The sequence below is a fragment of the Chelonia mydas genome, chromosome 7, assembly GCF_015237465.2.
Source record: "Chelonia mydas isolate rCheMyd1 chromosome 7, rCheMyd1.pri.v2, whole genome shotgun sequence".
Lineage (NCBI taxonomy): Eukaryota > Metazoa > Chordata > Testudines > Cheloniidae > Chelonia > Chelonia mydas.
The window spans coordinates 29725236-29749958 of record NC_057853.1 but is presented as its reverse complement, the minus strand read 5'-3'; the positions used below and the strand labels follow the sequence as shown (position 1 = coordinate 29749958).

Sequence of the window (24723 nt, the reverse complement as noted above, 5' to 3'; positions counted from 1 at the left end):
TGCCTCCAGTGTCTGTAGCTAGGCGTTTCTTTGTAACATCTACAAAGCAGTCTGGGCTGTAGCATAAGCCAGTAGTTACAGTGTGTTCTGAATCTAGTGGCCATAGTGCTAAATTGGAAATCAGGATGTCTGTGTTCTATCCCAGGTTTCCCTGTGATCTTGGGCAAGTCCCTACCTCGCTGCCTGGCTCAGTTTCCCCTCTCAGCCTTTGTCTGTTTAAATAATTAGCTCTTTGAGACAGAGACTGTCATTCACCCTATGTTTGTACAGTGCCTAACACAACCAGACCCTGACTTGGTTGTATTGTAGGCGTTGTTGCAATTAGGGATGTTAAATGTTAACCAGTTAACCGATAAGCATCAGTCTTACTGGTAATGTATTCAGCAAAAGGTAAGGGGTCCAAGGCTGGGGCCACAGCTGCGGGTGTGTGCGGGGCTGGCAGCTGGGACCCCGTGTAAAACATTGGGGTGCTGCAGCACCCTCCACACCCCTAGTTCCCGCGCCTATGCTGTGAACTTGTAAACGTTTAAACGGTTACTTTTTTAAAACACTATTTACATCCCTAGCTGCAATATAAATGTGAACGAATAATAATCCTGCACTCTTAGTATGGGATGTGTGCTTGTGGTTTAAAATAACATCAGCTATTGCGAGAGTTGGCAACACTTCTTCTGGGCAAAAAGAAGCCCATAAATTGACCACCCACCAGTTCTGGGCTGGAGGCAGGAATGGCTGGGGGGATATTCTCTGACTTGTGGTATGTGGGAGGTCAGACTAGATCAGGGGTTCTCAAACTGGGGGTTGGGACCCCTCAGGGTGTCACAAGGTTATTACATGGGGGGGTCGCAAGCTGTCAGCCTCCACCCCAAACTCCGCTTTGCATCCAGCATTTATAATGGTGTTAAATATATAAAAAAGTGTTTTTAATTTATAAGGGGGGGTCACAGTCAGTGGCTTGCTATTTGAAAGGGGTCACCAGTACAAAAGTTTGAGAACCACTGGACTAGATGGTCACAATGGTATGTGGGCTCCTAACTGATTTAGGTGCTTTTGAAAATATTACCCCATGTTTACATGGGAATAGCTCTAACTGTTTTTTCCAGCAGAAACTGGCTCAATCCACACATTGTCTAGTTCTAGTTTATCTCATACTATGCAGTGAAATAATCAAGCTGATCTGGAAGCAATTTAAGGACAAGCAAAGGAAAGTTTAAATTTTTGGAAGCAACTTAGCTCCATTCAAAGCTGAGGTCTAACAAGGATGCAGAAGGAACGGGATGGAGAATATTACCAAGACTGTTATAATGCCATTACAGAAATCAGGGGTGTGGCCTAATCTGGTTACTGAACAAGCTACTAGTCATCTCCAAAAAGATCTTGCAGAACTAGAGAGGGTACAAAGAAGGGCAGCAGGAATGATCAAGGGCCTAGCAAGGCTTTATGAAGAGAGATTGAAAAGATAGCCATTGTTTATCCCAATGAAAAAAAGAACACAAAAAATGACTAGTGTAGAAGTGGGAGATTGGCAATAGAGTTGGGCCAAAAATGGATCTTTTGGTTCATTGGCAATTTCAGAATTTTAGAGAAAAAAAAGTATTCCTGTTTGGAACAAAAATGAACATTTTCAGCACATTGAAAATTTGAAAAAAAAAATTGCGTTGATCGAATAAAACATTTAATTTCAGTTTTGGATCATTTTAAAACTTTTTTTATTTAAAAAAAAATGAAAATTAAAGGAAGTTTTGAAACAAAATGTCAGATCAGCCTGAACAATCAAAACGTTTAAAACATGGAGATAAAAGGTTTTGATTTATTAACATTTTTGGAGTGGTTTTTTTGTTGTTGAAATGAAAAATTTGGCAAGGTCAAGGCAAAGTTGCAAATCAATTCAGTGTCGCAGAATCCACATTTATTGCTGAAAAAAATTCAGTGCAAAAAATTTTGCTTGGCTCTGATCAGGCGCTTCTGTTTTTTCTGTGTTGCCACACAGGGATAAAGGGGCGTTCCATGATGTTAAAAAGTGGCAAGCTCAACACTGACCCACAGCTATAAATTTTCACTCACAGCCTGTGGAACTCCTTTCCACAGGAAGTGTTATGGCCAAGAATTTAGTAAGATTGGCCTTTCTGTGGAGAACAAGAAATCCAGAGTTGGAATAGCTGAGGCTAACACAAATGCTGGCTAGGAGATTAAACCTCCAGCTTCAGGGCCTGAGGTGATTTCTTATCATTAGGAACCAGAGCGATATCTAATGTGGGGTCAGGTTGTCTCCATCTGCTTCCAGATTTCTTGCCAGTCACTGACAGAGATGGGATACTGGACTAGAGGGACCTCAGGTCTGATCCAGCCTAGCAATGCCTCCCTTCTAGTCTGGACAGGAGTGTCAGAGAGTTCAGAGCCATAAGGGCCCATTAGATCATCCAGTCTGACCTCCTATATAGCGCAGGCCCCTGAATTTCACCCAGTTACCCCTAGACATCTGTAAAAGGGAAGGCTGACTCTTTAAGGGCCAGCAGGCTTTCTTCAGTTAGTCGTGCCCTGCTACATCTATGCTGGGTTTGGGACTGAAAAAGAGACAAGGCCAGCAGTTAGGGGGTGGCTGAGGAGGAAAGCAGCTGGTCTGAGCTGTAGCTAAAGGGGCTCCAGGGAGGCAGTTGCCGAAGAGGAACAGGGTACTGAAGAGAGAAGTCTAGGAGGGGGACATGAGGTTCAAGCCCAGAGGGGGCAGAAGATGCTTCAGAAGTGTTTGGTTTTGTCTGAGTTCTCCTCAGGGACCCCTGGGGCAGCACTGGAACCTGTTACTCTGAAGAGAAGAGTGCGAGTCCAATGAGTTTTGTTCAGTGTGGAAAGAGTTTGCGACTGGCCCAGATGGAACCAGGCCAGGGGCTTTGGAAGAGACCAGCTGGGAGTAGCCAGCTTAGGGCCTGACCAGTTACAGCTGGATTTGGCTACCCCAGAAGGGGTGGACTTATATTAGTAGCGTGGCTGGAGGGCCGAGTCATATCTACAGCAGCAAATCACTGCTACAGCAGGAATAGGCCAAAGGCTGACTAAAGGGACACTGAGGCAGAGCTGCTGTAATGCTAGATCGTATTGTGAGGGGCGCTCCAGGATGGTGGGTGGGCCTCACATGGGAGCCCAATGACTTCAGTTAAACCAAAGCATTTCAGTCCTCAGGAGACGAAGCTGTTGGCAGGCCCCTGCAATGCCCGGGAATCGCTGCGGGGAGCAATGTTTGGTAACTTGATAATAGGCTCTTCCACGTCCCAGACAATGGTCTGGCAAGATCCAATGGCTGGAAGTTGTCACCAGCATAGGAGAAAGAAAAGGAGTACTTGTGGCACCTTAGAGACTAACAAATTTATTTGAGCATAAGCTTTCTTGAGCTACAGCTCACTTCATCAGATGCATTCAGTGGAAAATACAATGGGAACATAGGAGACAAATTCAGACTGGAAATAAGGAGCACATTTTAACCAGTGAGGGTAAGTAACCTTGGGAACAGCTTCCCAAGGGCTGGGGTGGATTCTCATCGCTGACCATTTTAAAATCAAGGTTGGATGTTTTTCTGCTCAGGTTCAACCAGGAATTGTTTGAGGGCTGGTTTATAGTCTGTGTCAGACAGCAGATCGGACTGGAGGGCCACAGCATTAGACTGTCTGAATCTGTGTTCTGTCCGAACATTATCAGCCAGCGGCACCGTGAGCTCAGCTTAGGTACATGCTGGGTTGGACTCATTTGGGCTTTGGGGGCGGGGCAGTGTGTAGACGGACAGCCATCTCTGGGAAAGCTCAGCATGCAGGGTTCTTTACTAGTGGAGAAAGGCATAACAAGGATCAGTGGCCTGGTTCTGTGCAGCAAGGGGGTGATGGGGGATAATGGCCTGTGTTCTAATTAGATTGGTGCAGCTGAGCAGACCGGCTTGGCTGTGCAGTATGGCAGCCCACGTGAGGTAGAGTTGCCAACCGCCCAGGATTGTCCTGGAGTCTCCAGGAATTAAAGACTAACCTTTATTTAAAGATTATGTCACGTGATGAAACCTCCAGGAATGCATCCAACCTAAATTGGCAACCCTAGTATGAGACCATCTCCCTGGGGCTGCAGGTGACTTGGAAGAACAGCTGTTCAGAGATTCCTCCTCCTCCCTGCTCTGCCTTCGCTTCATTAGCTCACTGGAAAAATGGCATATTGCAACCCGTGTGGCAGTGTGAGTTGCTGCCTGGGCTGGTGTCTGTGCCAGCTCGCCCTGCTGGGAACGCATGGTACTCCTGCCCTGATGGGAAGGGAGTGGAGTCTAGTGGTTAGAGCAGGGGGGTGCTGGGAGTCAGGACTCCTGGGTTCTATTCCCAGGTCAGGGAGGGCAGTGTGTGGTCTGGTGGTTACAGCTGGGGAGGGCTGGGAGTCAGAACTCCTGGTTTCTATCTCTGGCTCTGGGAAGGGAGTGAAGTCTAGTGATTGGAGATGGAAGTTAGGACTCCTGGGTTCTATTCCCATGTCTGGGAGGGGAGTGGTGTCGAGTGGTTAGAGCAGAGGGGCCAGGACATCTGGGTTCTAGTCCCAGCTCAGATGCTGACTTTGTGTCAATCACTCACTGTTTTTCCCTTTCCTTATCTGCGCCATGGGGATCCCTGTTCTTTAGGTAAGCCCCTTCATTTTCAGTTTAAACCGATTTTTACCAAAAATTCCTGGGTTTTACAAAAGTATTCATTTTTTCCCTTATTTAATCCTACTTATGTATCATTCAAATATATAAAAAATAACTTGTTTTATTAGGAAAATACAATACATTGCATGAGATCTATGTATTACAATAATACATTAGTCTGTGTGTATATGCAAAGCTGCCTGTTGAAGTAAGTCTATGTATAAGTCTAGAAGATACATACAATAAACAAATGTAAAGTTATTCAAATGGTTATTCAAATGTAAAGCTTTATTTGGGGATTAGAGATCTATTGTTTTCTTAAACTCCGAGGTGGCATTGTGTTTTGAGTTCTGTTTTGGTTCTGCAGCAAACCACACTGATGAACGGAATTCAAAGTATTAAATCTATTGAATACTTTTTTCCTGTCTTTCCGTCCACCAAAATAAAGCCCGATATTTACCCAGAAAAATTATTAATAGTTTTTTGCACTGATTTTTTACCTGTTTTTGTTGTTGTGGTAATAAATACTGATAAATTCCCAGGAAAAAATAAATAAAATAAAAACTGAAAACGAAGGGCCCTATCCTTAGGGTACAGTTTCCAGAGAGACCTGAGGGAGTTTCACATCCAATTCCTCTTGACTATCAGTGGGAGTTAGGCCCTTATTTCCTTGGTCCCTTTTGAAAACTGCCCCCCCCCCCCCCCAGCAATGAAATTGATCCCTCCCGGGCAGGGATCATACATTTTTATACAGCTCCTAGTGCAATGGGAGCCTGATCTGAATTGAGGCCCTGAATCATTAGTGCAATTCAGAGAATATTTCAATGGGACAGCTTTCCATCAAAAATTGCAGTTTTGTTGAAAGGTCTGACAAGATCCAATGGCTGGAAGTTGAAGCTAGACAAATTCAGACGGGAAGTAAAGCGCAAATTTGTACCTGTGAGGGGAATTAACCAGTGGAACAACTTCCCAAGGGCTGTGGTGGATTCTCCATCGCTGGCAATTTTAAAATTGAGATGGGATGTTTTCCTCACAGATCTGCTCTGGTTCAACTGGAATTAATTCAGGGACATCCTATGGCCTGTGTTATACAGGAGGTCAGTGGAGATTATCACAGCTGAATATATCCCTGGGTTTAACCCCAGGGAGGGAGACGAGCTATTGAAGCTAACGGACAACATTAGCATAAGGACAAATGGGAACAAACTGGCCAGGAATGAACGGAGGCTGGCAATGAGAAGAAGGTTTCCAACTAAAGCTGGGCAAATAAGTGATTTTTTGGTTAACTGGCAGCTCTGAAAAATAAAATTTAAAAAAAAGTCAGTTCAGGTCAAAATGAATCTGAAAACCTCAGCTATTGATAAAGTCCATTTTGGGTTGGACAAAAACATGCTGTAGCTCTGCCGAGGGATCTGGGCTGAATGCAGTGAGACTTAACAACCTCCATCCGTCTGGGGTTTGAAAAGATTGAGAGGTGATTTGTTTATAGTGTCTAAGGACCTTCTGGGGGAGAAAATCCCAGATTCTAACGGGCTCTTTAACTTAGTGGAGAAAGGCAGAGCAAGACCCTGTGGCTGAAAGTTAAGCCAGACACATTCAGATTAGAAACAAGGCTCCAATTTTTAACAGCATTGATAATTAACCATTCGAACAAATGCCCAAGGGAGGTGATGGAGTCGCCTTCTCTCGATGTCATCAAATCCAGACTGGATGGATGCCTTTTTGGAAGATGTTTTAGGCCTTATCTACACTGCCACTTTACAGTGCTGAAACTTTCTCGCTCAGGGCTATGAAAAAACACACTGCTGAGCAATGCAAGTTTCAGCGCTGTAAAGTGGCAGTGTAGACAGCTCCTCGTGGAGGTGGGTTTTTTACAGCGCTGGGAGAGCTCTCTCCCAGCGCTGGTGCCGCGACTACACAGCCACGTTAAAGCGTGAAACACAAGTGATTGGGAAAATACAGGGGGAACTAGGTGGAATTCCTTGCTCTGTGCTATACAGGAGGTCAGACTAGGTGATCTAACTGTCACTTCTGGCCTTAAACTCTATGCATTTATTAATAAATAGATCCCAGCTTTGGTGAATAATTGCTAAATATTACAATGCTCTTACTTACCACCCCAAAATAGTCCGTCTGTTGTCTGAATCTCTGCCCTGTTGATTTCCTGTGTATGCTTTGTGGCTTATCTGACTTCATTTTTCCAGTGTCTCTGGTTTGCACACAAAAATAAGTGATATGTCTACTATACAACAGACCTATGGGGCAAACTTTAATCCCCACAGTAGAATCTCAGCTTGCATCATTCTATTTCACATCTACCCCCGTGTGTTAAGTTAATACATAGGTAAAGGAGGCTACTGTTTAACTGGTCATGCTGATGTTGTTTGGAAATGTTGTTCTGTATTCTCTGGCCAAGTAGGGCAAAGGCTATTGCTGAGCTGTGGGATTTTACCCAGCTCTTCCCCTTTCACAAAATCAGTGATCATCACAATCTTTCCCATGGATAATTTATTTTTGGTTAAAAAACAACTTTTCCCCCGCCAAAATGAAAATAATTACCAATCTTAGCATTTTTCCGTTTCTCGGGAAAATTTCCCCGCCATTTTTTCCACCTCCACAGTGAAAGTTTATTGCCACTTTATGTTTAACGAATATGCAGGGGTTTTGGGAGAAAACATGGGATTCTGTAATAAAAACCATATATGGGGAAGATTTATCGAAAGACAGGAAATGAGTCTGTTTCAAACTGGAAACAGCTTCAAAATATTTCACAAAGCATGTTCCCCTTTTTCAACTACTTCTGCATAGAAGCAGGAGATTGTAAAGTCCTAATAGAACATGGAAGGTTACTAGGCTGCATGATGTTTGTTTTGTGTTTTTGCTTATCTGTCTATTATTTGTATTACAGTATCATCTAGAGCCCCCTACTGAGATTGGGGCCCCATTGTTCCGGGTGCTGCACAGACTCCCAATAACACAAAGTGTTCATAATTCAGGAATCAGCCTTCAAAAACTCATGAGATGGGGTTGAAAATCGTGAGATTCTCACATAACAAAGGGAGGGTTCTTTTGATTTGCCTTCTGGCTTTTGAACCTTTTGGGCTAATGGTTTCCAGTTTTTTTCTAGAACTCCAAGGGCTAGAAAATTGGTTGTTTTTTGTTTTGTTTTTTACGTGAAAGCTGCAATTCTCCCAGAAGCATTAACTCTGGGAGCTGAGACTTTAAAACAAACTCTCTATATTTTAATACTTATAACAGAATCCCAAGTGTTTGCAACACCCTGTGATGTTTCCCTCTGCAGTAGCATTCTGTATTTGGCACTGTTGTGACTGCTGCTGGAATCCTGTGTCTAGTTCTGGTGTCCACAATTCAAGAAGGATGTTGATGATCTGGAGAGGGGTCAAATCATGAGAATGATTAAAGGGTTAGAAAACATGGATGAGAGACTCCAGGAGTTCAGTCTGTTCATTTGAACAAGAGAAGGTTAAGGGTGACTTAAGTCTATAAGTGCCTACAGGGAACAAAAATTTGATAATGGGCTCTTCAATCTAGCAGCTAAAAGTCTAGCAAGAGTCAAAGGGTGGAAGTTGAAGTTAGACAAATTCAGACTACAAATAAGGCACACATTTTTAACAAGGAGGGTAATTAACCACAGGAATAATTTAACAAGAGCTGTGGTAGAATCTCCGTCACTGGGAATTTTTAAATCAAGTTGGGATGTTTTTCTAAAAGATCTGCTCTCGTTCAAACTCTAAGTTCAGGGAAGTCCTATGGCTTGTGTTATACAAGTGGTCAGAACAGATGGTCGTAGAATCTGACAGACTCTGTGAATGTATAGTCCTAGCCTTCCCACAGTGATCACCAAGACCTGCAACCAAGTATGAAAGCTACAGACCACCTTGGAATTTACCACAGTTTTAGTTACTTAAAAGTCTACTAATGCCATCGGTAGAGATGATATTTTCACCTTTCTCGGTTGGGAACTGGATGCATAAATTTTTAAGGCCAGAAGGGCCCATTAGATCCTCTACTCTCACCTCCTGTATAGCGCAGGCCAGAGAATGTCACCCATTTACCTCTGCATTGAGCCCACTAACTCATGCCAGACTAAAGCATCTTCCAGAAAGGCTTCAGTCTGGGTGTGAAGCCAGATGGAGAATCCACCACTGCCCTTGGGAATTTGTTCCAATGGTTAATCTCCTGCGGCATTAAACATGTGTGCCTTATTTCTAATGTGAATGTGTCTAGCTTTAACTTTCAGCCATTGGTTCTTCTTGGTCTGCCTCTCTCCGCTAGATTAAAGAGCCCTTTAAGACCCAGGATTTTCTTCCCACGAAGGTCCTTGTACACTGCAATCAAGTCACCTCTTGATCTTTTGGAGAAGCTAACCAGCTGGCGCGCCTTCAGCCTCTCACTGGAAGGCATTGTTTTCCAGGCCCCAGATCTTTTATGTGGGTAGGGATGGGGCATCCTCATCCCACCTTGCTGGCTCAGCTGGAGCCAGATGTCTGGCTGAATCTGTACAGCCCTACTTTGCTTTGCATTCGGCGCAGAACGGCTAGCAAACAGTAATGAGATTTCTCATTGCAATCCAGAGCTGTGCTTCTTAATAGACCCCCCACTGTGTGCCATAAAACTGCCACTTAGGCATGTGCAATTGGGCATTCGACGATAAAAGCTTGGCAGCCTCTTCCCTCTCCCCCGCAAAGCCATATTTTTGGAAACCAACAACAGCGCATTAGCCAGACCCAGCTGATGGAAGCTGGATCCACACTGCTCTGCTTGCCCATGCGTAGCTGGTCTGAGAAGGAATGAGCAAAGCAGGGGATGCATAAATATCCATGGAAGGCAACTCTTGGTCACGCAGGGAGCTGCCTGCCTCCTGACGGGCACCCAGTGGCTGAGGGGTGCGTGTGGGGGTGTTCTGAAGCTTGCAGGATGGGTCACCTGTCTTAGCGCCTCCCTGGTGCTGTTGCACTGGCTCTGCTAACATTTGCCGATTGTTTTATAGATCCTCATTTCTCTGGTGAACTGTCTCAATTCGGGAACTATAGGGAAATCGCAGCCACTTTGAATGGTCCCTGTTTGCTCATCAGTAAAGGTGACTCTGAGCTTTTTCGTACTGTCCTTATACCCTTCTGTCATCATGGAAGTGTTTAGTGGCCCTGACTGAGAACAGCCGCTGCACAGATCCCAGCCAAGATCGGGGGGGCCCATGTTGTGCTGGGCACTGCATAGACCCCGACTGAGATAGAGCCCTTCATTGTGCCAGGCACTGCTCGGACACACAGTGAGAGGCAGCCCCTGCCCCAAAGAGCTCACATTCTAAATAGACAAAGGGTGGGAAGGGAAACAGGTGCCCAGAGAGGGGAAGGTCCATGGATGCCCAGGGTCAGTGGCAGAGCTGGGAATAGAACCCCAGTGTACTGATGGCCAGTGTAGTGCCCTGCCCACTAGTCCTGCTCTGAAGAGCTTACAGTCGACACGTGCACGGTAAAAAAGAGTGAAAGGGAAAATTGCTGAGCCTCTGAGGTGAGGGATGAATGGCTGATGCCATTTGGGAGCAGGGATTCCAGGCTTTCAAATGGGCTAAATGATTGGTTTATGCCCCTAGTGGCGGCTGATGTAATCACAGAAGAGTTGCAGCATGGGAGAAGCAAGATGGCAAGTGGAAGGACATGATTTGAGGGTGAGGTTATCCAAACAGGAAGGACTGGAAATGAATGAATCTCTCACTGTATTCTCAGCAGTGGGGCTGGGATGAATTTCAATCCCTGGTGCCCACATTTTTCTAAGCTCCAATGAGGTTAAAGTAGAGGGTGTCAAATAACAGATTTTTTTTTGTTAGTTAGCGATTCCAAAAATCAAGAAAATCGTGTTGGGTTGAACTGAGCACAACATTATCTGCAATTTTTGGCGAATTGAAAAGTTGAAAAAAAAATCATTTTGGGTTGAACAAAATGTTTTGTTTCCAGCTTTTAAAAAAAATGAAAGGGAAATTTCAAAGCAAAAAGTTGTTTCGAATCAAAAGATCAAAACTTCTCATTTTGAACAAGTACAGTTCGGTTTCTGCTGCACACATATGTCTATGCCCGAACACTGTGAAAAGCCTGCCTGAATTGGGCTAACCTCTTGTAACGTGTGTGTTCTTCACCACGTCCTGGGCACAGAAATTTGGGCCCTGTCTCCCATGCCTGAAAGAGCCAAGAGTAGCAATGTTTCACACGCTTTAAAAGGGCTTCTGGCAAATTCAGTCTGACGGGTGCAAACCCATTAGAGTCTTATGTCTGGCTCTTTATTGCAGTTGCAAGCACATGTAAATAGAAGCCAACTTTCAGGGATCTCGTGAGCCAGGCGCCAGAGTTGGTGAGCCTGCTGAATGGATGACAGAAGCAGGCTGCCGTGGAACAAATTACATGTTGCTTCATGGCTAAATCCCCATTCCTTAAGACGCTAAGTCAGAGGCAATGAGGTCTGGTGGATAAGGCCACTGGGTTTGGACCCAGGACTCCTGGGTGCTAGTCCCTGCTCTGGGAGAGGAGTGGGGTCTAGTGATTAGAGCAGGGAAGGATTAGGACTGTTCTGAGCTCTGATCTTGGGCAAGTCACCCAGCTTTTGTCTATGTATATTGTAAGCTCTCTGAGGCAGGGACTGCCTCTGATGTCTGTGCAGCACCTAGCACAGTGGGGGCCCTGATCTCGGTCAGGGGTCTGTGCAGCGCCCGGAGCCCCTCATTGCGCTCTGTGCAGTGCCAGGCTTAATGGGGTTCCCCAGTCTTGGCCAGGGTCCAGGCAGTATCCAGCCTAACTGGAAAGTGACTTGGGTGATAAGAAATAGCCAGCATGGATTTGTCAAGAACAAATCATGCCAAACTAGCTTAAGTTCCTTCTTTCATGGGTTTACTGGTCTAGTGCGGGGGAGGAGGGGGAGCAGTAGGTGTGGTATGTTTTGATTTTAGTAAGGCTTTTGGCACAGTCCCACATTACAGTCACATAAGCAAACTAGGGAACTGTGGCTAGACATAGTTACTGTGAAGTGGGTGTTCAGCTGGTTGAAAGACCATACTCTCAGAGTAGTTATCAATGGGTCGCTGTCAAACTGGGAGGAGATATCTAGTGGGGTCCCTCGGGGATTATTCCTGGGTCTGGTTCTATTCAATGTTCTCATTGGTAACTCGGATACTGGAGTGCAGACTATGCTTATAAAATTTGCAGATGACACCAAGCTGGCAGGGGGTGCAAGCACTTTGGAGGACAGGATTAAATTTCAAAACAAATTGGAGAATTGCTCTGAAATCAACAGGATGAAATTCAGTAAAGATACCTGCAAAGCCCCTGCACTTAGGAAGGAAAAATGAAATGCTCAGCTACAAAATGGGGAATAACTGGCTATGCAGCAATACTGCAGCAAAGGATCTGGGGGTGATAGTGGATCATCAATTGAATATGAGTCAACTATGTGATGGTGTTGTGAAAAAGCCGAATATCATTCTGGGGTATATTAACAGGAGTGTCATACGTAAGACCTGGAAGGTAATTGTCCCTCGCTGCTCAGCACTGGGGAGGCCTCAGCTGGAGTACTGTGTGCAGTTCTGAGCTCCACACTTCAGGAAAGAAGTGGATAAATTCGAGAGAGTCGAGGGGAGAGCACTAAAAAGGAAAAAAGTTTAGAAGACAACCTGACCTATGAGGAAAGGTTACAAACTCTGGGCATATAGTCTTGAGAAAAGAGACTGAGGAGAGATTTGAAAGTCTTCAGATATGTTAAGGGCTGCTATAAAGAGGACTGTGACCAGTTGTTCTCCATGTCCACTGAAGGCAGGACAAGAAGTCATGGGCTTAATCTGCAGCAATGGAGGTTGAGGTCAGATATTAGGAAAAATTTTCTGACTCTAAGGGCAGTTAAGCTCTGGAACAGGCTTCCAAGAGAGTTGTGTAATCCCCATCACTGGCGATTTTTAAGAAAAGCTGGACAAACACCTGCCAGGGAGGGTCGAGGTTTAGCTGGTCCTGCCTCAGCACAGGGGGCTGGATTTGATGGCCTCTCAAGCCCTACACTGCTATGATTCTGTGAGGTCAGTGGCTGAGCTGTAAATAGAACCCAGGCATCCTGACTCCCAGTTCTGAGTGTTGTCCACAACAGTGCCTGTGTTTTGTGGGGCTTTTTAGTTGCCATTCTCTCTTGAAATACCAACCCGACATCCGTTTCTCTTTCTGAAATTCTCGTACGCTGGGTGAGGTTTATAAAAAGTGTTGGATCTGTGCAGAAAAACCAAAGTAGGAAAGCAGATCTAAGGGAGACAGAATTGTACACTGTGTTGCTCCTGGCATGCCTAAAGCCTGGAGCGGTGAAAATCTCGTTAAGAGAGGTTGGGAGGCATTTGCAATCACTTTCTATCCTCCTGACTCCCAAAGAAGCCAGGGGAAACCAATACTGGGCTTTTCTTTTTATTTGTGTTTTGTACTTAATTAGAGGAAAGAGGGTGCTTTTTGCTATTTGGCTCCAGGAGATTAGGCAATTTGCTAACAAATTATTTCCATCACAGTTTGCTCCACGATGAAGCTGTCTCCTGGCCCACTGTGTGGCTCGGTGGAATGCTACCGGATGGGGGAAAGCAGTGACTCTGAAATGGACTGTGGATCATGGTGGTTATAACACTACTGACAAGTCTGGTGATATTTCAGAGGTTCTTAGGCCAGAAGGGACTACTGATCAGCTAGTCAGACTTTCTGCATAACAGCCCATAGGCCTGGCCCTGAATTAATTCCCATTTGAACTAGAGCAGAGCTTTTAGAAAAACATCACAAGCTGATTTTAAAATGGCCAGTGATGGAGAATCCACCACATCCCCTGGTAAATTGTTCTTATGGTTAATTCTCACTGTGAAAAAAAAAAAAAGTGCACCTTATTATTCCATGTCCAAATTTGTCCAGCTTCAAATTCCAGCCACTGGATCTTGTTAGACCTTTTCTAGACTGAAGAGCCCTCTTTTATCAAATATCTCTTCCTCCTGTAGGTACTTATAGACTGTGATCAAGCCAACCCGTAACCTTCCTGGTGTGTTTTCTTAAATCCTGGAGGCATGTGAGCCTGTCAGTTTTTCATTTCCAGACAATTTCTGCCAGTTCAATTTAGGGAGAAAAATTGAAAATGGGACCCCTGAAGGCTAAATAAAAAGAACCGGATATTTATTCTTTTAAAAAATCTCATGCTTTTTAAGACGATCTCATGATTTTGAGGGGCCTGACTCATGATTAGGGCCCTACCAAATTCACAGTCCATTTTGGTCAATTTCACAGTCATACAATTTTTAAAATAGTAAATTTCATTATTTCAGCAATTTAAATCTGAAATTTCACTGTGTTGTAATTGTAGGGGTCCTGACCCAAATAGGAGTTGTGGGGGGGGTCACACGGTTATTGCAGGGGGGGGTTGCATTACTGCTAACCTTACTTCTTATTTGCATTACTGCTAACCTTACTGTATGCTGCTGGTGGTGGCTCTGCCTTCAGAGCTGGGCAGCTGGCGAGCAGTGGCTGCTGGCCGGGAGCCCAGCCCTGAAGACAGAGCCATTGCCAGCAGCAGCGCAGAAGCAAGGATGGCCTGGTATGGTATTACCACCCTTACTTCTGCGCTGCCGCCTGCAGAGCTGGGCCCTCAGTCAGCAGCCGCCATTCTCCGGCCGCCCAGCTCTGAAGGCAGCGCAGAAGTAAGGGTGGCAATACCACGACCCCCCTAAAATAACCTGGTAACACCCCCCCCCACCTCCACAACTCCATTTTGGTCAGGACCCCTGTCAGGGTTCCTTCCCCACTCTGAACTCTAGGGTACAGATGTGGGGACCCGCATGAAAGACCCCCTAAGCTTATTCTTACCAGCTTAGGTTAAAAACTTCCCCAAGGTACAAACTTTGCCTTGGCCTTGAACCGTATGCTGCCACCACCAAGCGTTTTAAACAAAGAACAGGGAAAGAGACCACTTGGAGACGTCTTCCCCCAAAATATCCCCCAAACCCTACACACCCCTTTCCTGGGGAGGCTTGAGGATAATATCCTAACCAATTGGTTACAAAATCATCAAAGACCCAAACCCCAGGATCTTGGAACAATGGAAAAATCAGTCAGGTTCTTAAGAGAAGGATTTTATTAAAAAAAAAGAAAGGTAAAAATCATCTCTGTAAAATCAGATGGAAAATACTTTACAGAGTATTCAGATTCAAAACACAGAGGATCCCCCTCTGGGCAAAACCTTAAAGTTACAGAAAACAGGAATAGACCTCCCTCTTAACACAGGGAAAGTTCACATAAAACAAAGGATAAACTAATCCGCCTTGCCTGGCTTACCTATACTGACTGCAATATTGGAGACTTGGATTAGGATGGGTTGGAGAAGGTTGATTTCCGTCTGGCCTCTCTCAGTCCCAAGAGAGAACAACCACGTAAACAGAGAGCACTACAAAAGCCTCCTCCGCCCACCCCCCAAAGATTTGACAATATCTTGTCCCCTTATTGGTCCTTTGGGTCAGGTGCCAGCCAGGTTAGCTGAGCTTCTTAACCCTTTACAGGTAACAGGATGTTGTCTCTGGCCAGGAGGGATTTTATAACACTGTATACAGAAACCCTTCCTTTTATATTTATGGCAGCCCCCAGTTTAGGAAACGCTGGTCTCCCCCAGGAAATCTGTATAGTATAGGGTAAAAGCACACAAGAGACGAGATTTCACTGGGGAGACCAGATTTCACGGTCCGTGCTTTTCATGGCCGTGGATTTGGTAGGGCCCTCCTCATGATTTTTGAATGTTTTGGTTTGCAATGTTGGGACGCCTGCTGGCTGTGAGCTCCGGGCATGATGCGGGGGCTCACACAGTCACTACCTGTGCCTGGTAAAGTTTTCAGTTGGCGCAAAGCTCGGCGGAGGGAGAAAGAGGGTCAGTTGCACAAAGGGAGCTTGGCCGCTGGGAACCTAGGGTCATTTGAGCAAGGTGCGCTCGAATACAGCCTGAGGCAAGGGCGTACCTCCAGGCACAGGGCACATCAGGTGCATTACAGGCCAGGGGCTGTACCCTGGAATTCAGGGGCTCCACAAAGGCCTCGGTTCTGTAAACCAAATGACCGTGAGCTACTGCTGCAATGCGAGGGCTGCGATCTCACATGATTCTGGGGTGGATCAGCAGGGGTGGGGGTCGAGCAGGAGGGGGAAGTGGCATCACCTCTGTATGCATCATCTGTGACTGCAGTACTGCTTCCAGCTCTGGGGTGCGCACTTCGAATCATTGCAGAGAAAGAGCCACAAGAACAATCCGAGGGCAGGAAAACCTGCCTCCTAAGGAGAGGCTCATAACAATGCACCACATTGCCCTATGTGTTGCTGCAGAGAAGGGGGGATCAGTGCCTATCCCCTTCCAGGGAGTGGGGACCCTGGGTCACAGAGGGACAGCACCCAGCCAGTTTCCCTAGACAGCCCCCCCAATCTGGAACCAGCTCAGCGCCGGTGCCCCCTAAGGGGGAAAGGCCCCATGACCTATTTCCCAGTCCACACCCCTCTGAGCCAGCCAGTCCTCTGAGCCTGGGGCTGTATCAGAGATGGCACCCCCGGGGGGGAAAGACCCCATATTCCATTCCCGACCCTGCATAGCCAGCCAGTCCCCTGCCATGGACCCGGATTGGAGCTGGTGCCCTCTCAAGGGGAAAGGCCCCATATCCCATTCCCTTCCACTCAGTTCTCTCTCACGCACCCAGTCCCTGACAATATTATCCAGGCCAAGCTGCCACTTTGCCTTTGCTGTGTTAGCGTCTCCTTTGTTCCACTTGTCTCATTTCCAAGGACCTGACTGGGGGGAGAAGCCAGCCCAGAGCCTGACGACACCTGAAAGCTAATTTTGGGCCCGGGATACTGTTGATTCTCGGCTGTAAAAATAAATCTGCTGCTAAATGCCTGGTGATTTTTTTACCACTTCCCTGTTTAACCGCAAGGCGCTTGCTAGCTGCAGACAGGTTCCTCAGGCTGCTGCACGAAGAGCCCTTTACAGCTGTTCGAGTTGAGAACGAAAGGGTCACGCGCTTTGTAGGCTGTGCTGGCCGGGTGCATGGCTGCCTTCCATTTCCCCCATGCTCCCTGGGTGCCACCCAACCATCTGCTTCTATTTCAGGCACTCCCTGCAACACCTCCCATCTGCCGGGGGTTCTGTGTGCCCCCCCCCCCCCGGCCATTCTCCCTCCTCCCATACCAGGGGCCACCCTTCGCCCAGCGCTACAGGGGTCCCAATCTCAGTCAGGATCTGTGCAGTACCCAGTACAAGGGAGTCCTTGATCTCTGGGTTTGTGCCGCTGACGGGGTCCCAGACTTGGTCGGGGTTGTGCAGTGCCTGGCACAGTGGAGGCCCTGATTTCAGTTGGGTCCTGTAGGCGCTGCTGGAACACAAACAATAATCAAGATGAAATAGCATGAGGGTCACTCTGAATTCAGACTCATTCATCCTAGGGCAGAATTCACATCCATTCACCTCTAAGGCACTAGTCCCAGGGAGACATCCTCCTTGGCTGCAAATAGCCCTTTTGCCTCTGGTTAGGTGGGGATCTGGCTGCAGGAGGCCCTGGTTGGTCAGGCATCTGGCTGCAGGGAGCCCTTTCTCTGGTGTATTCGTACCCAATCACTGAAGCAGGGGGTTCTTCTCCCAAACCTTTCCCCCCTGTCCCTGGTGTCTGGGAGCCTTTGCAGAGGGGTGCCTGTTCCCTACACGTGCTGCCCTTTGCATCACCCTGACGTGCCCCCCTGTGTGTGTCTCCCCAGATGCTGCAGCTGTGTTTCGTGAGAGGGGGCCTCGGGTTCCTGCGTGCCAAGCGCCTCTCCCTGATCCATGCCGCCTTCCAGAGCACCCAGCGGGTGGAGTACAAGCCCATCAAGAAAGTCATGGTGGCCAACAGAGGTAAGAGATGCACCCTGCCCCCGTTGCTGCCAGCCTACCCCAGCACTGGATCCCAGCAACTCCTCTGTGGCCATGCTGAGGCCCCATCCTGTCCCATGACCATGACACCCCACGACAGTGGCAGAGGATGTTCCCTCCCAGAGAACCAAGGCTGGAAGCTGCCCCCCTCCCATACTGATGCCAGCAGCCTTGGGTCAGGGAGCTGAGCCCCTCCTGCCCTACACTGAGTTTCCTTAGGGCGGGGTTGGTACGGCCGCCCAGGGCAGTGGGGCTGGGAGCAAACACTCCATTGAGATGCCCTGGGTCAGCTTCCCCCTGGGCGTGATCAGCTCAGGCATCGTTGACGTGCCAGTCACACTTGGGCAGCTTCCCACTCACAGCATGATTGGCTCAGGCTCTCTGCAGACTCAGGCAGCCGGTTACACTCCTTTGCCTCCATGCACAAACCCCTGTGGGTCACTCTTTGGTGTGTGTGTTGCAGGGGAAATTGCCATCCGGGTGTTCCGAGCCTGCACCGAGCTGGGGATCCGGACGGTGGCCGTCTATTCCGAGCAGGACACAGGGCACATGCACAGACAGAAGGCGGATGAGGCTTATCTCATTGGGAAGGGATTGCCCCCAGTCCAGGCGTATTTGCACATTCCTGACATCATCAAAGTAGCCAAGGTATGAGAGGAACGTGAGGGGCAGGGGTTACAATTCATAGAATCATAGAATATCAGGGTTGGAAGGGACCTCAGGAGGTCATCTAGTCCAACCCCCTGCTCAAAGCAGGACCAATCCCCAATTTTTGCCCCAGATCCCAAATGGCCCCCTCAAGGATTGAACTCACAACCCTAGGTTTAGCAGGCCAATGCTCAAACCACTGAGCTATCCCTCCCTCCCAAAGCAAAGGGACCGACGAGGATGGGATTCATAATTAATATTATGTGTAACCATGAACAATCATATTAGGGCTGTCAAATTATTAAAAATTAATTGCGATTAATCGGGAGATTAAAAAGGGTCACAATTAATTGTAGTCTTAATCGCACAGCTACACAATAATAGACTCCCAACTGAAATTTCTTATAAATCCGTTAGGATGTTTTCCTACATTTCCAAATATATTGATTTCAGTTACAACACAGAATACGCAGTGTACGGTGCTCACTTTCTATTATTAGTTTGGATTACAAATATTTGCACTGTAAAAAAGATAAACAAAAGAAACAGACTTCAGTTCACCTCAGACAAGTACTGCAGTGCAATCTCGATGGTGAAAGTGCGACTGACAATGTAGATTTCTTTTACCTATATATGTAATTATTATATAACACAATTGTTATATTGTTGTATGTTGATTAATTACTAATAATATAAACAATGTTAAACTTTAGAGCCTACAAATCCACTCCGTCCTACTTCTGTTCAGCCAGTCACTAAGACAAATAGTTTGTTTACATTTACGGGACTTAATGCTGCCCGCTTCTTATCTACAATGTCACCAGAAAGTGAGAACAGGCGTTCGCATGGCACTGCTGTAATAGAAAGTGAGCGCTGTACACTTTGTACTCTGTGTTGTAATTGAAATCAATGTGTTTGAAAATATAGAAAAACATCCAAAAATATTTATAATAAATTGCAGTTGGTATTCTATTATTGTTTAACAGTGCGATTAAAACTGTTATTAATTGTGACTGTTTTTTATGTAGCTAATTTGTTTTCCATTAATCGCTTGAGTTAACTGCTATTAATTGACAGCCCTAATTATGATTAATAATTACACATTAGATTGGCTTGAGGTTGGGCTGGGAGTTCTGTTCCTGACTCTGGGAAGGGAATGGGGTCTGGTAGATTACAGCGCAGGGTGCCAGGACTCCTGGGTTCTATTCCTGCCTCTGACATTCAATTGGCCCCACTCCGTGCCTCAGTTTCCCTAATCTTCTGGGCACTTGAAGGCCTGTGGATTTTAAAGAGCCAATGTGCCATTTTTCTAATGCCTCTCCCACTGTGTCTGTGTCCCTAGGAGAATGAAGTGGATGCTGTGCACCCCGGCTACGGCTTCCTGTCTGAGCGCTCGGACTTCGCCCAGGCTTGCAGTGATGCTGGAATACGCTTCATCGGCCCCAGCCCAGAGGTGGTACGCAAGATGGGTGACAAGGTGGAAGCCCGCGCCATCGCCATTGCTTCAGGTAGGGGGTGCTCTCCCCTCGCAGCCAGTGCTGGCCCCAGTGTGGTACTAGGGGCTGCTGTGTTGCAGGGCATGGGGTGGGGAGAGCAGTATGGGGTACATTTCCATGCAGGCAGGGCTGACCCCTGAGTGGCACTAGGGGGCGCTGTGTTGCTGGAAGTGCTGCATCTTAGATGGCTCTGCCCATGATTCACTGTGTAGGCTGGGGCAAGCCACTCTCATTAAATTTATTACAGTAGTGCCTAGATTGCCCAACTGAGATAGGGACCCCGGTCATGTTGGGCACTGTGTAGACCCCACCTGAAAGCAGGGCCTCTGTTGTACCAGGTGCTGTACAGACACACTGCGAGAGGCAGTCCCTGCCCTGAAAAGCTCAAGCTCTAATTAGACAAAGGGTGGAAGGGGAAACTGAGGCACTGAGTGGGGATGGGATTTGCCCAAGGTCAGTGGCGAAGCTGGGAATGACATGCCTGTATCTGCTCTCTCCTAGGGGTCCCTGTGGTGCCGGGCACTGACTCCCCAATATCATCTCTTAGTGAGGCCCATGAGTTCTCCAACAAGTATGGCTTCCCTATCATCTTCAAAGCTGCGTATGGCGGAGGTGGACGGGGCATGAGGGTCGTGCGCAGCTATGAGGTACCATTGATTCCAGAGCAAAGACACACCTGCCCTTAATACCCTTGTGGCTTCGTGGCCTCAGCTTCTGGGGCTGAGAGCATCAGTGGCATCTGCAGCTTCTGCTCCTGTGGCTGGTGCAGTTGCAGCTACTCTGATTGGCTGGTGTGTTGATGGTGCGAGAGCCTTCTCCTATGCGTCCCATGTGAAAACCTCCCAGCCACAGTGCTGGCTTCCTGTGTCCCTGTGCCAAACCGTCTCCCATGTATCATCTCTCATCTCTGCACCCCCTTGCCAGAGGACAGCTACATCTCTTTAATTTCCCCTCCTGGAGGTCTCTGGGTGGCAAATACAGATGCGGTATCTTAGTGTGGTTTCGAGACAAACCTTTTATTGGGAATGGAAACTATATACAGAAATATGATCAAAAAAGTCCTGCTACTCTCAGGCTGCAGCCTGTGCTAGCCCTGCGCTGGGCTGCTTTGTCTCTGCTCCCAGTCTGAAGCGAGCCCCAGGAAACCCCGAGGCTGCATGAAGAGTGTACAGGAAGTGTGACATCTCTACACTGCCTGGAGGACGCACTCTATAGCACAGCAGAGAGAGAGGTGCCCTAATTTTACCCTTTGCTCCAAAGTGGATGGTAGCAGGGACTGAAGGGACCTTACCCTTATAGTGGCAGCATGGGTGCTGGAGTGGGAGGCAGGATGCCTGGGTTCTATCCCTGGCTCTGGTGTGGAGCTTGGGCAGGTCCCTTTCCTTCTTGGGCAGTTTCCCCTCTCACCCTGTGTCTTTTTAGACTCTGAACTTTTCAGGGCAGGGACTGTCTCTGTGCAACACAAGGGACAATGGGAACCCCAACCTCATAATTTGCCAAAGATCACCAGTAAGTCAGTGGGAAAACTGGGAATAGAACCCAGACTCCCAGCCACTTATACTCCAGCGGCCCAGCCCACCAGACCTGAGTCCTCTCCCAGAGCTGAGAATAGAACCCAGGAGTCCTGAGTCCTAGTCAAATGCTCTGTTCATTAGGCCGCACTACTGAGTCAATCTCTCACCAATCTGCCCCCTACAGGAGCTGGAGGAGAATTACACCCGGGCATTCTCGGAGGCGCTGGCTGCTTTTGGGAACGGGGCTCTCTTTGTGGAGAAGTTCATTGAGAAGCCAAGACACATTGAGGTCCAGATTCTGGGTGAGCCCTAATATCCCTCTGCTTCCCTGATCCAGCCCAGGGTGAACTGGCTGACTTAGGGGGGCAGGGAATGAGACACAGCGTCATTCCCCTCTAGGGGGCACCAGCTCTGATCCAGCCCCAGGGCAGGGGGACTGGCTGGCTCACAGGGGCAGGGAATGAAACCAGGGCCTTTCCCCTCTAAGGGGCGCTGGCTCTGATCCAGCACCACAGTTCGGGGACACTGGCTGGGTGTTGCCTGCCTGGAGTCTCTTCTACACGTGACCCAGGGTACCCAGTCCCTGGAAGGGAATCAGCATTGACTTTCCCTTCTCTGCAGGGGACAAGTATGGGAATGTGGTGCACCTTTACGAGAGGGACTGCTCCATCCAGAGGCGGCACCAAAAGGTTGTGGAGATTGCCCCGGCGGCTCACCTCGACTCCCAGCTCCGTACCAAACTCACCAATGATGCCGTCAGACTGGCCAAGCAGGTACGAGCCACCCTGGAGATCCTGGGGCTGGGAGAGCAGGGGATTGCAGGTTGGGATAGAGGGGTATTGGAAGAGCTGTGTGTGTGTGGTGCCCAGTGCTGGGATAGCACAGGGCTGTGGATGGGAACTAGGGGAAGGGTGGTTGTGGCTTAATTGTTTCTTAGGAGCCTTCGAGGTGCTAGAAGCTGGGAATGGGCGACAGAGATGATCCCCTGTTCTGTTCGTTCCCTCTGGGGCACGTGGCATTGGCCACTGTCGGAAGACAGGATACGGGGCTAGATGGACCTTTGGTCTGACCCAGTACAGTCATTCTTATGTTAACTGTCTGGTATCATCTGTTCCACCACTGATCCTTTTTGAAGTATAAAATTGTTTCCTTTCTATCTCAAAACATTAGCTTTCTTCGGGAGGGGGGTGTAATCCAGTAACTAGGACATTGGGCTGGGAGCCAACACTTCTGGGTTCAGCTCTGGGAGGGGAGTGGGGCATGGAGGTTAGAGCAAAAGTGGATGGGCATCAGGACTTTGTACCTCAGTTTCCCCGCAAAGACACCGTAAGAGCTGAGAATAGTCCTGATTCCCAGCCCCCTTGCTCTGACAACTAGACCCCACTCTCCTCCCGGAACCAGGAATAGAACCTAGGAGTGCTGACTTCTAGGCTTTCCCTCTGCGTTAACCCATTAGACCCCACTCCCCCACAGAGCCAGGAATAGAACCCAGGAGTCTGCAAAGCTACCTCGTTATCCACCGTCATAGCCCTCCTCAAAACTCTCCTTTGCTGTGATGCCGACAAAAAACGTGCCAGTGGTCAAGCTGTTGGTGTGCTGAGCCCGCTGCCCATCGTGCTGCCCATGACCGTCTCACGGTTTACTTGTACTTGCCCATCTGGCTCCATCCATCTCTTGTCTCTTGCCTTAGCCTCAGGCTGGAAGCCCAGGGGGCAGAAGCCCTCTTTTTGTTCTGTGCATTTAGCACACTGGGGTCTTGGTTCATGACTAGGGCCCCTAGGGCTACTGCAATATAAATGGTAAATATCAATAACCCTGACCCCCCAGCTCAGTGCTCTTGTCCATTAGACCACGGTTTCTCGAACCGTCCCATGCTGACAGCTCTCTGAATTCGGGAACCCATGTTGTGGGAGGGGGGCCCATCTGTCCATCTCTGTCACCCACGTTCAGTAGCCGAGTCCTTTGCAGACGCACTGGAGATGGAGTAGCTGAATCCGATGGGCGTTAAGAATGATGCATCTTGACAGAGCCAGGGCCCACTGTATGTCTTAATTGGCTGGCGTTCATTCCCAGAACACCTGATCTTGGTTGTGGGGACTTGATGGCTCAACTTGCCAGCCTGATTGCATCCTGCCTGGCTACGGTGTGTGGCCAGGAATCCTTTTCATTATTAGGTGTATTACGGTAGCGTCTAGAGGACCTGACTGAGATCAGGACCCCATTGTGCCAGGCACGGCACAGACCCCGACTGGGATAGGGGTCACCGTTGTGCTGAGTGCTGCACAAACACTGGCTGACATTGGGGCCCTTTAGTGCCAGGCACTGTGCAGACACAGAGTGACAGCTCCTGCCCCAAAGAGCTTGCAGTCTAAATAGTAAAATAAGGAGGGGAAACTGAGGCAGTGAGTGGGGAAGGGACTAGCCTAGCCCAATGTCAGGGGTCTCCACATGCTACCATAATACATATAATAACACTACAGCTCTGATTTCCTCCTGCAGGAGGTGGTGGTGGAATGTCGAAACTTAAATCCACTGGCTCTGCGGTATGGGAACACACCTCTTGAATCCCTGTCTGCTGAGAACCCCACTGGGATGCTCCTCGGCTCTGCAGTTTAGTAAAGCATCACTGCAGTTCTGAGCCAGACGGACTGCAGTGGGGAACTGGGGTAATAATGGAATCTGTCAGCTGCCCCCAGCAGAGCAGTGAGCTCTGAGTGTGTGTGCATGTATGAGATGTTGCCCCCTGCTGGAGACAATGAGTGTGTGTGTATAGTTTGGATTTCCCTTTGTGCATGTGTGCCAACTTATGTGTGTGTGTGTGCACACCGATTGGACTTCCCAGTGTGTGTATGTTAAATGTGAACCTTATCCAAGCATCAGGACTCCTGGGTTCTATTCCCAGCTGTAGGAAGGGAGTGGGGTCTAATGGGTTAAAGTAGAAGGGGCTGGGAGTCAGAACTCCAGGCTTCTCTCCTTAGATCTGGGAGGGGAATGGAGTCTAGTAGTTAGAGCACTGGGGGGGCAGGGAGCCCAGACCCCCAGGTTTTTTTCCTGGATCAGGAAGGGGAGTAGAGCCTAGGGTTTAGAGCAGGGGGCAGATTTCAGCAGCTGGATAGGGTGTGTTGAGGTTGAGGGTGCCTTATGTCTAAAAAGAGACAGGCACAGGTTGAGGCTTCATCTTCATGGTGGTGAATCATATTCAGATTTCTGCGAGGTTGGGGTCTTCGTCCCAACCAGCAGCATGAGATGGGGTAGGGGTATCTCGCAGATTCTGTCCTAGCAGTCGTAATGGGTGGCATCCAGACTGCAGCAAGGGAAACTGGGAGTTAAGATCGGTCCCATCCAGAGCAGTGGGTTTGGGGGTTAACACCCCTTGGGATGCCCAGGACCAGTTCCTCCTTCTCAGGACGTTCAGCTTAGGCTCCCTGCAGACCCAGGCAGGTGTCTTCACAAAAGAGATAAAAGATCAGGATGAAAT

At 48.1% G+C, this 24723-nt stretch overlaps 1 protein-coding gene across 8 annotated transcripts in view; it reads left to right on the top strand.

The window, feature by feature from the left end:
• The window catches only part of PC (pyruvate carboxylase), a 233747-nt gene that overhangs the window by 87822 nt on the left and 121202 nt on the right, over nt 1–24723 (top strand). For all 8 annotated transcript variants that reach the window (XM_043551372.1, XM_043551371.1, XM_043551370.1 and 5 more), the window contains 6 exons: nt 17434–17569; nt 18051–18235; nt 19578–19743; nt 20233–20378; nt 21430–21547; nt 21867–22018. In XM_043551372.1, coding sequence (XP_043407307.1) covers nt 17434–17569; nt 18051–18235; nt 19578–19743; nt 20233–20378; nt 21430–21547; nt 21867–22018 — 903 coding nt within the window. The remainder of the gene's footprint in view (nt 1–17433; nt 17570–18050; nt 18236–19577; nt 19744–20232; nt 20379–21429; nt 21548–21866; nt 22019–24723) is intronic.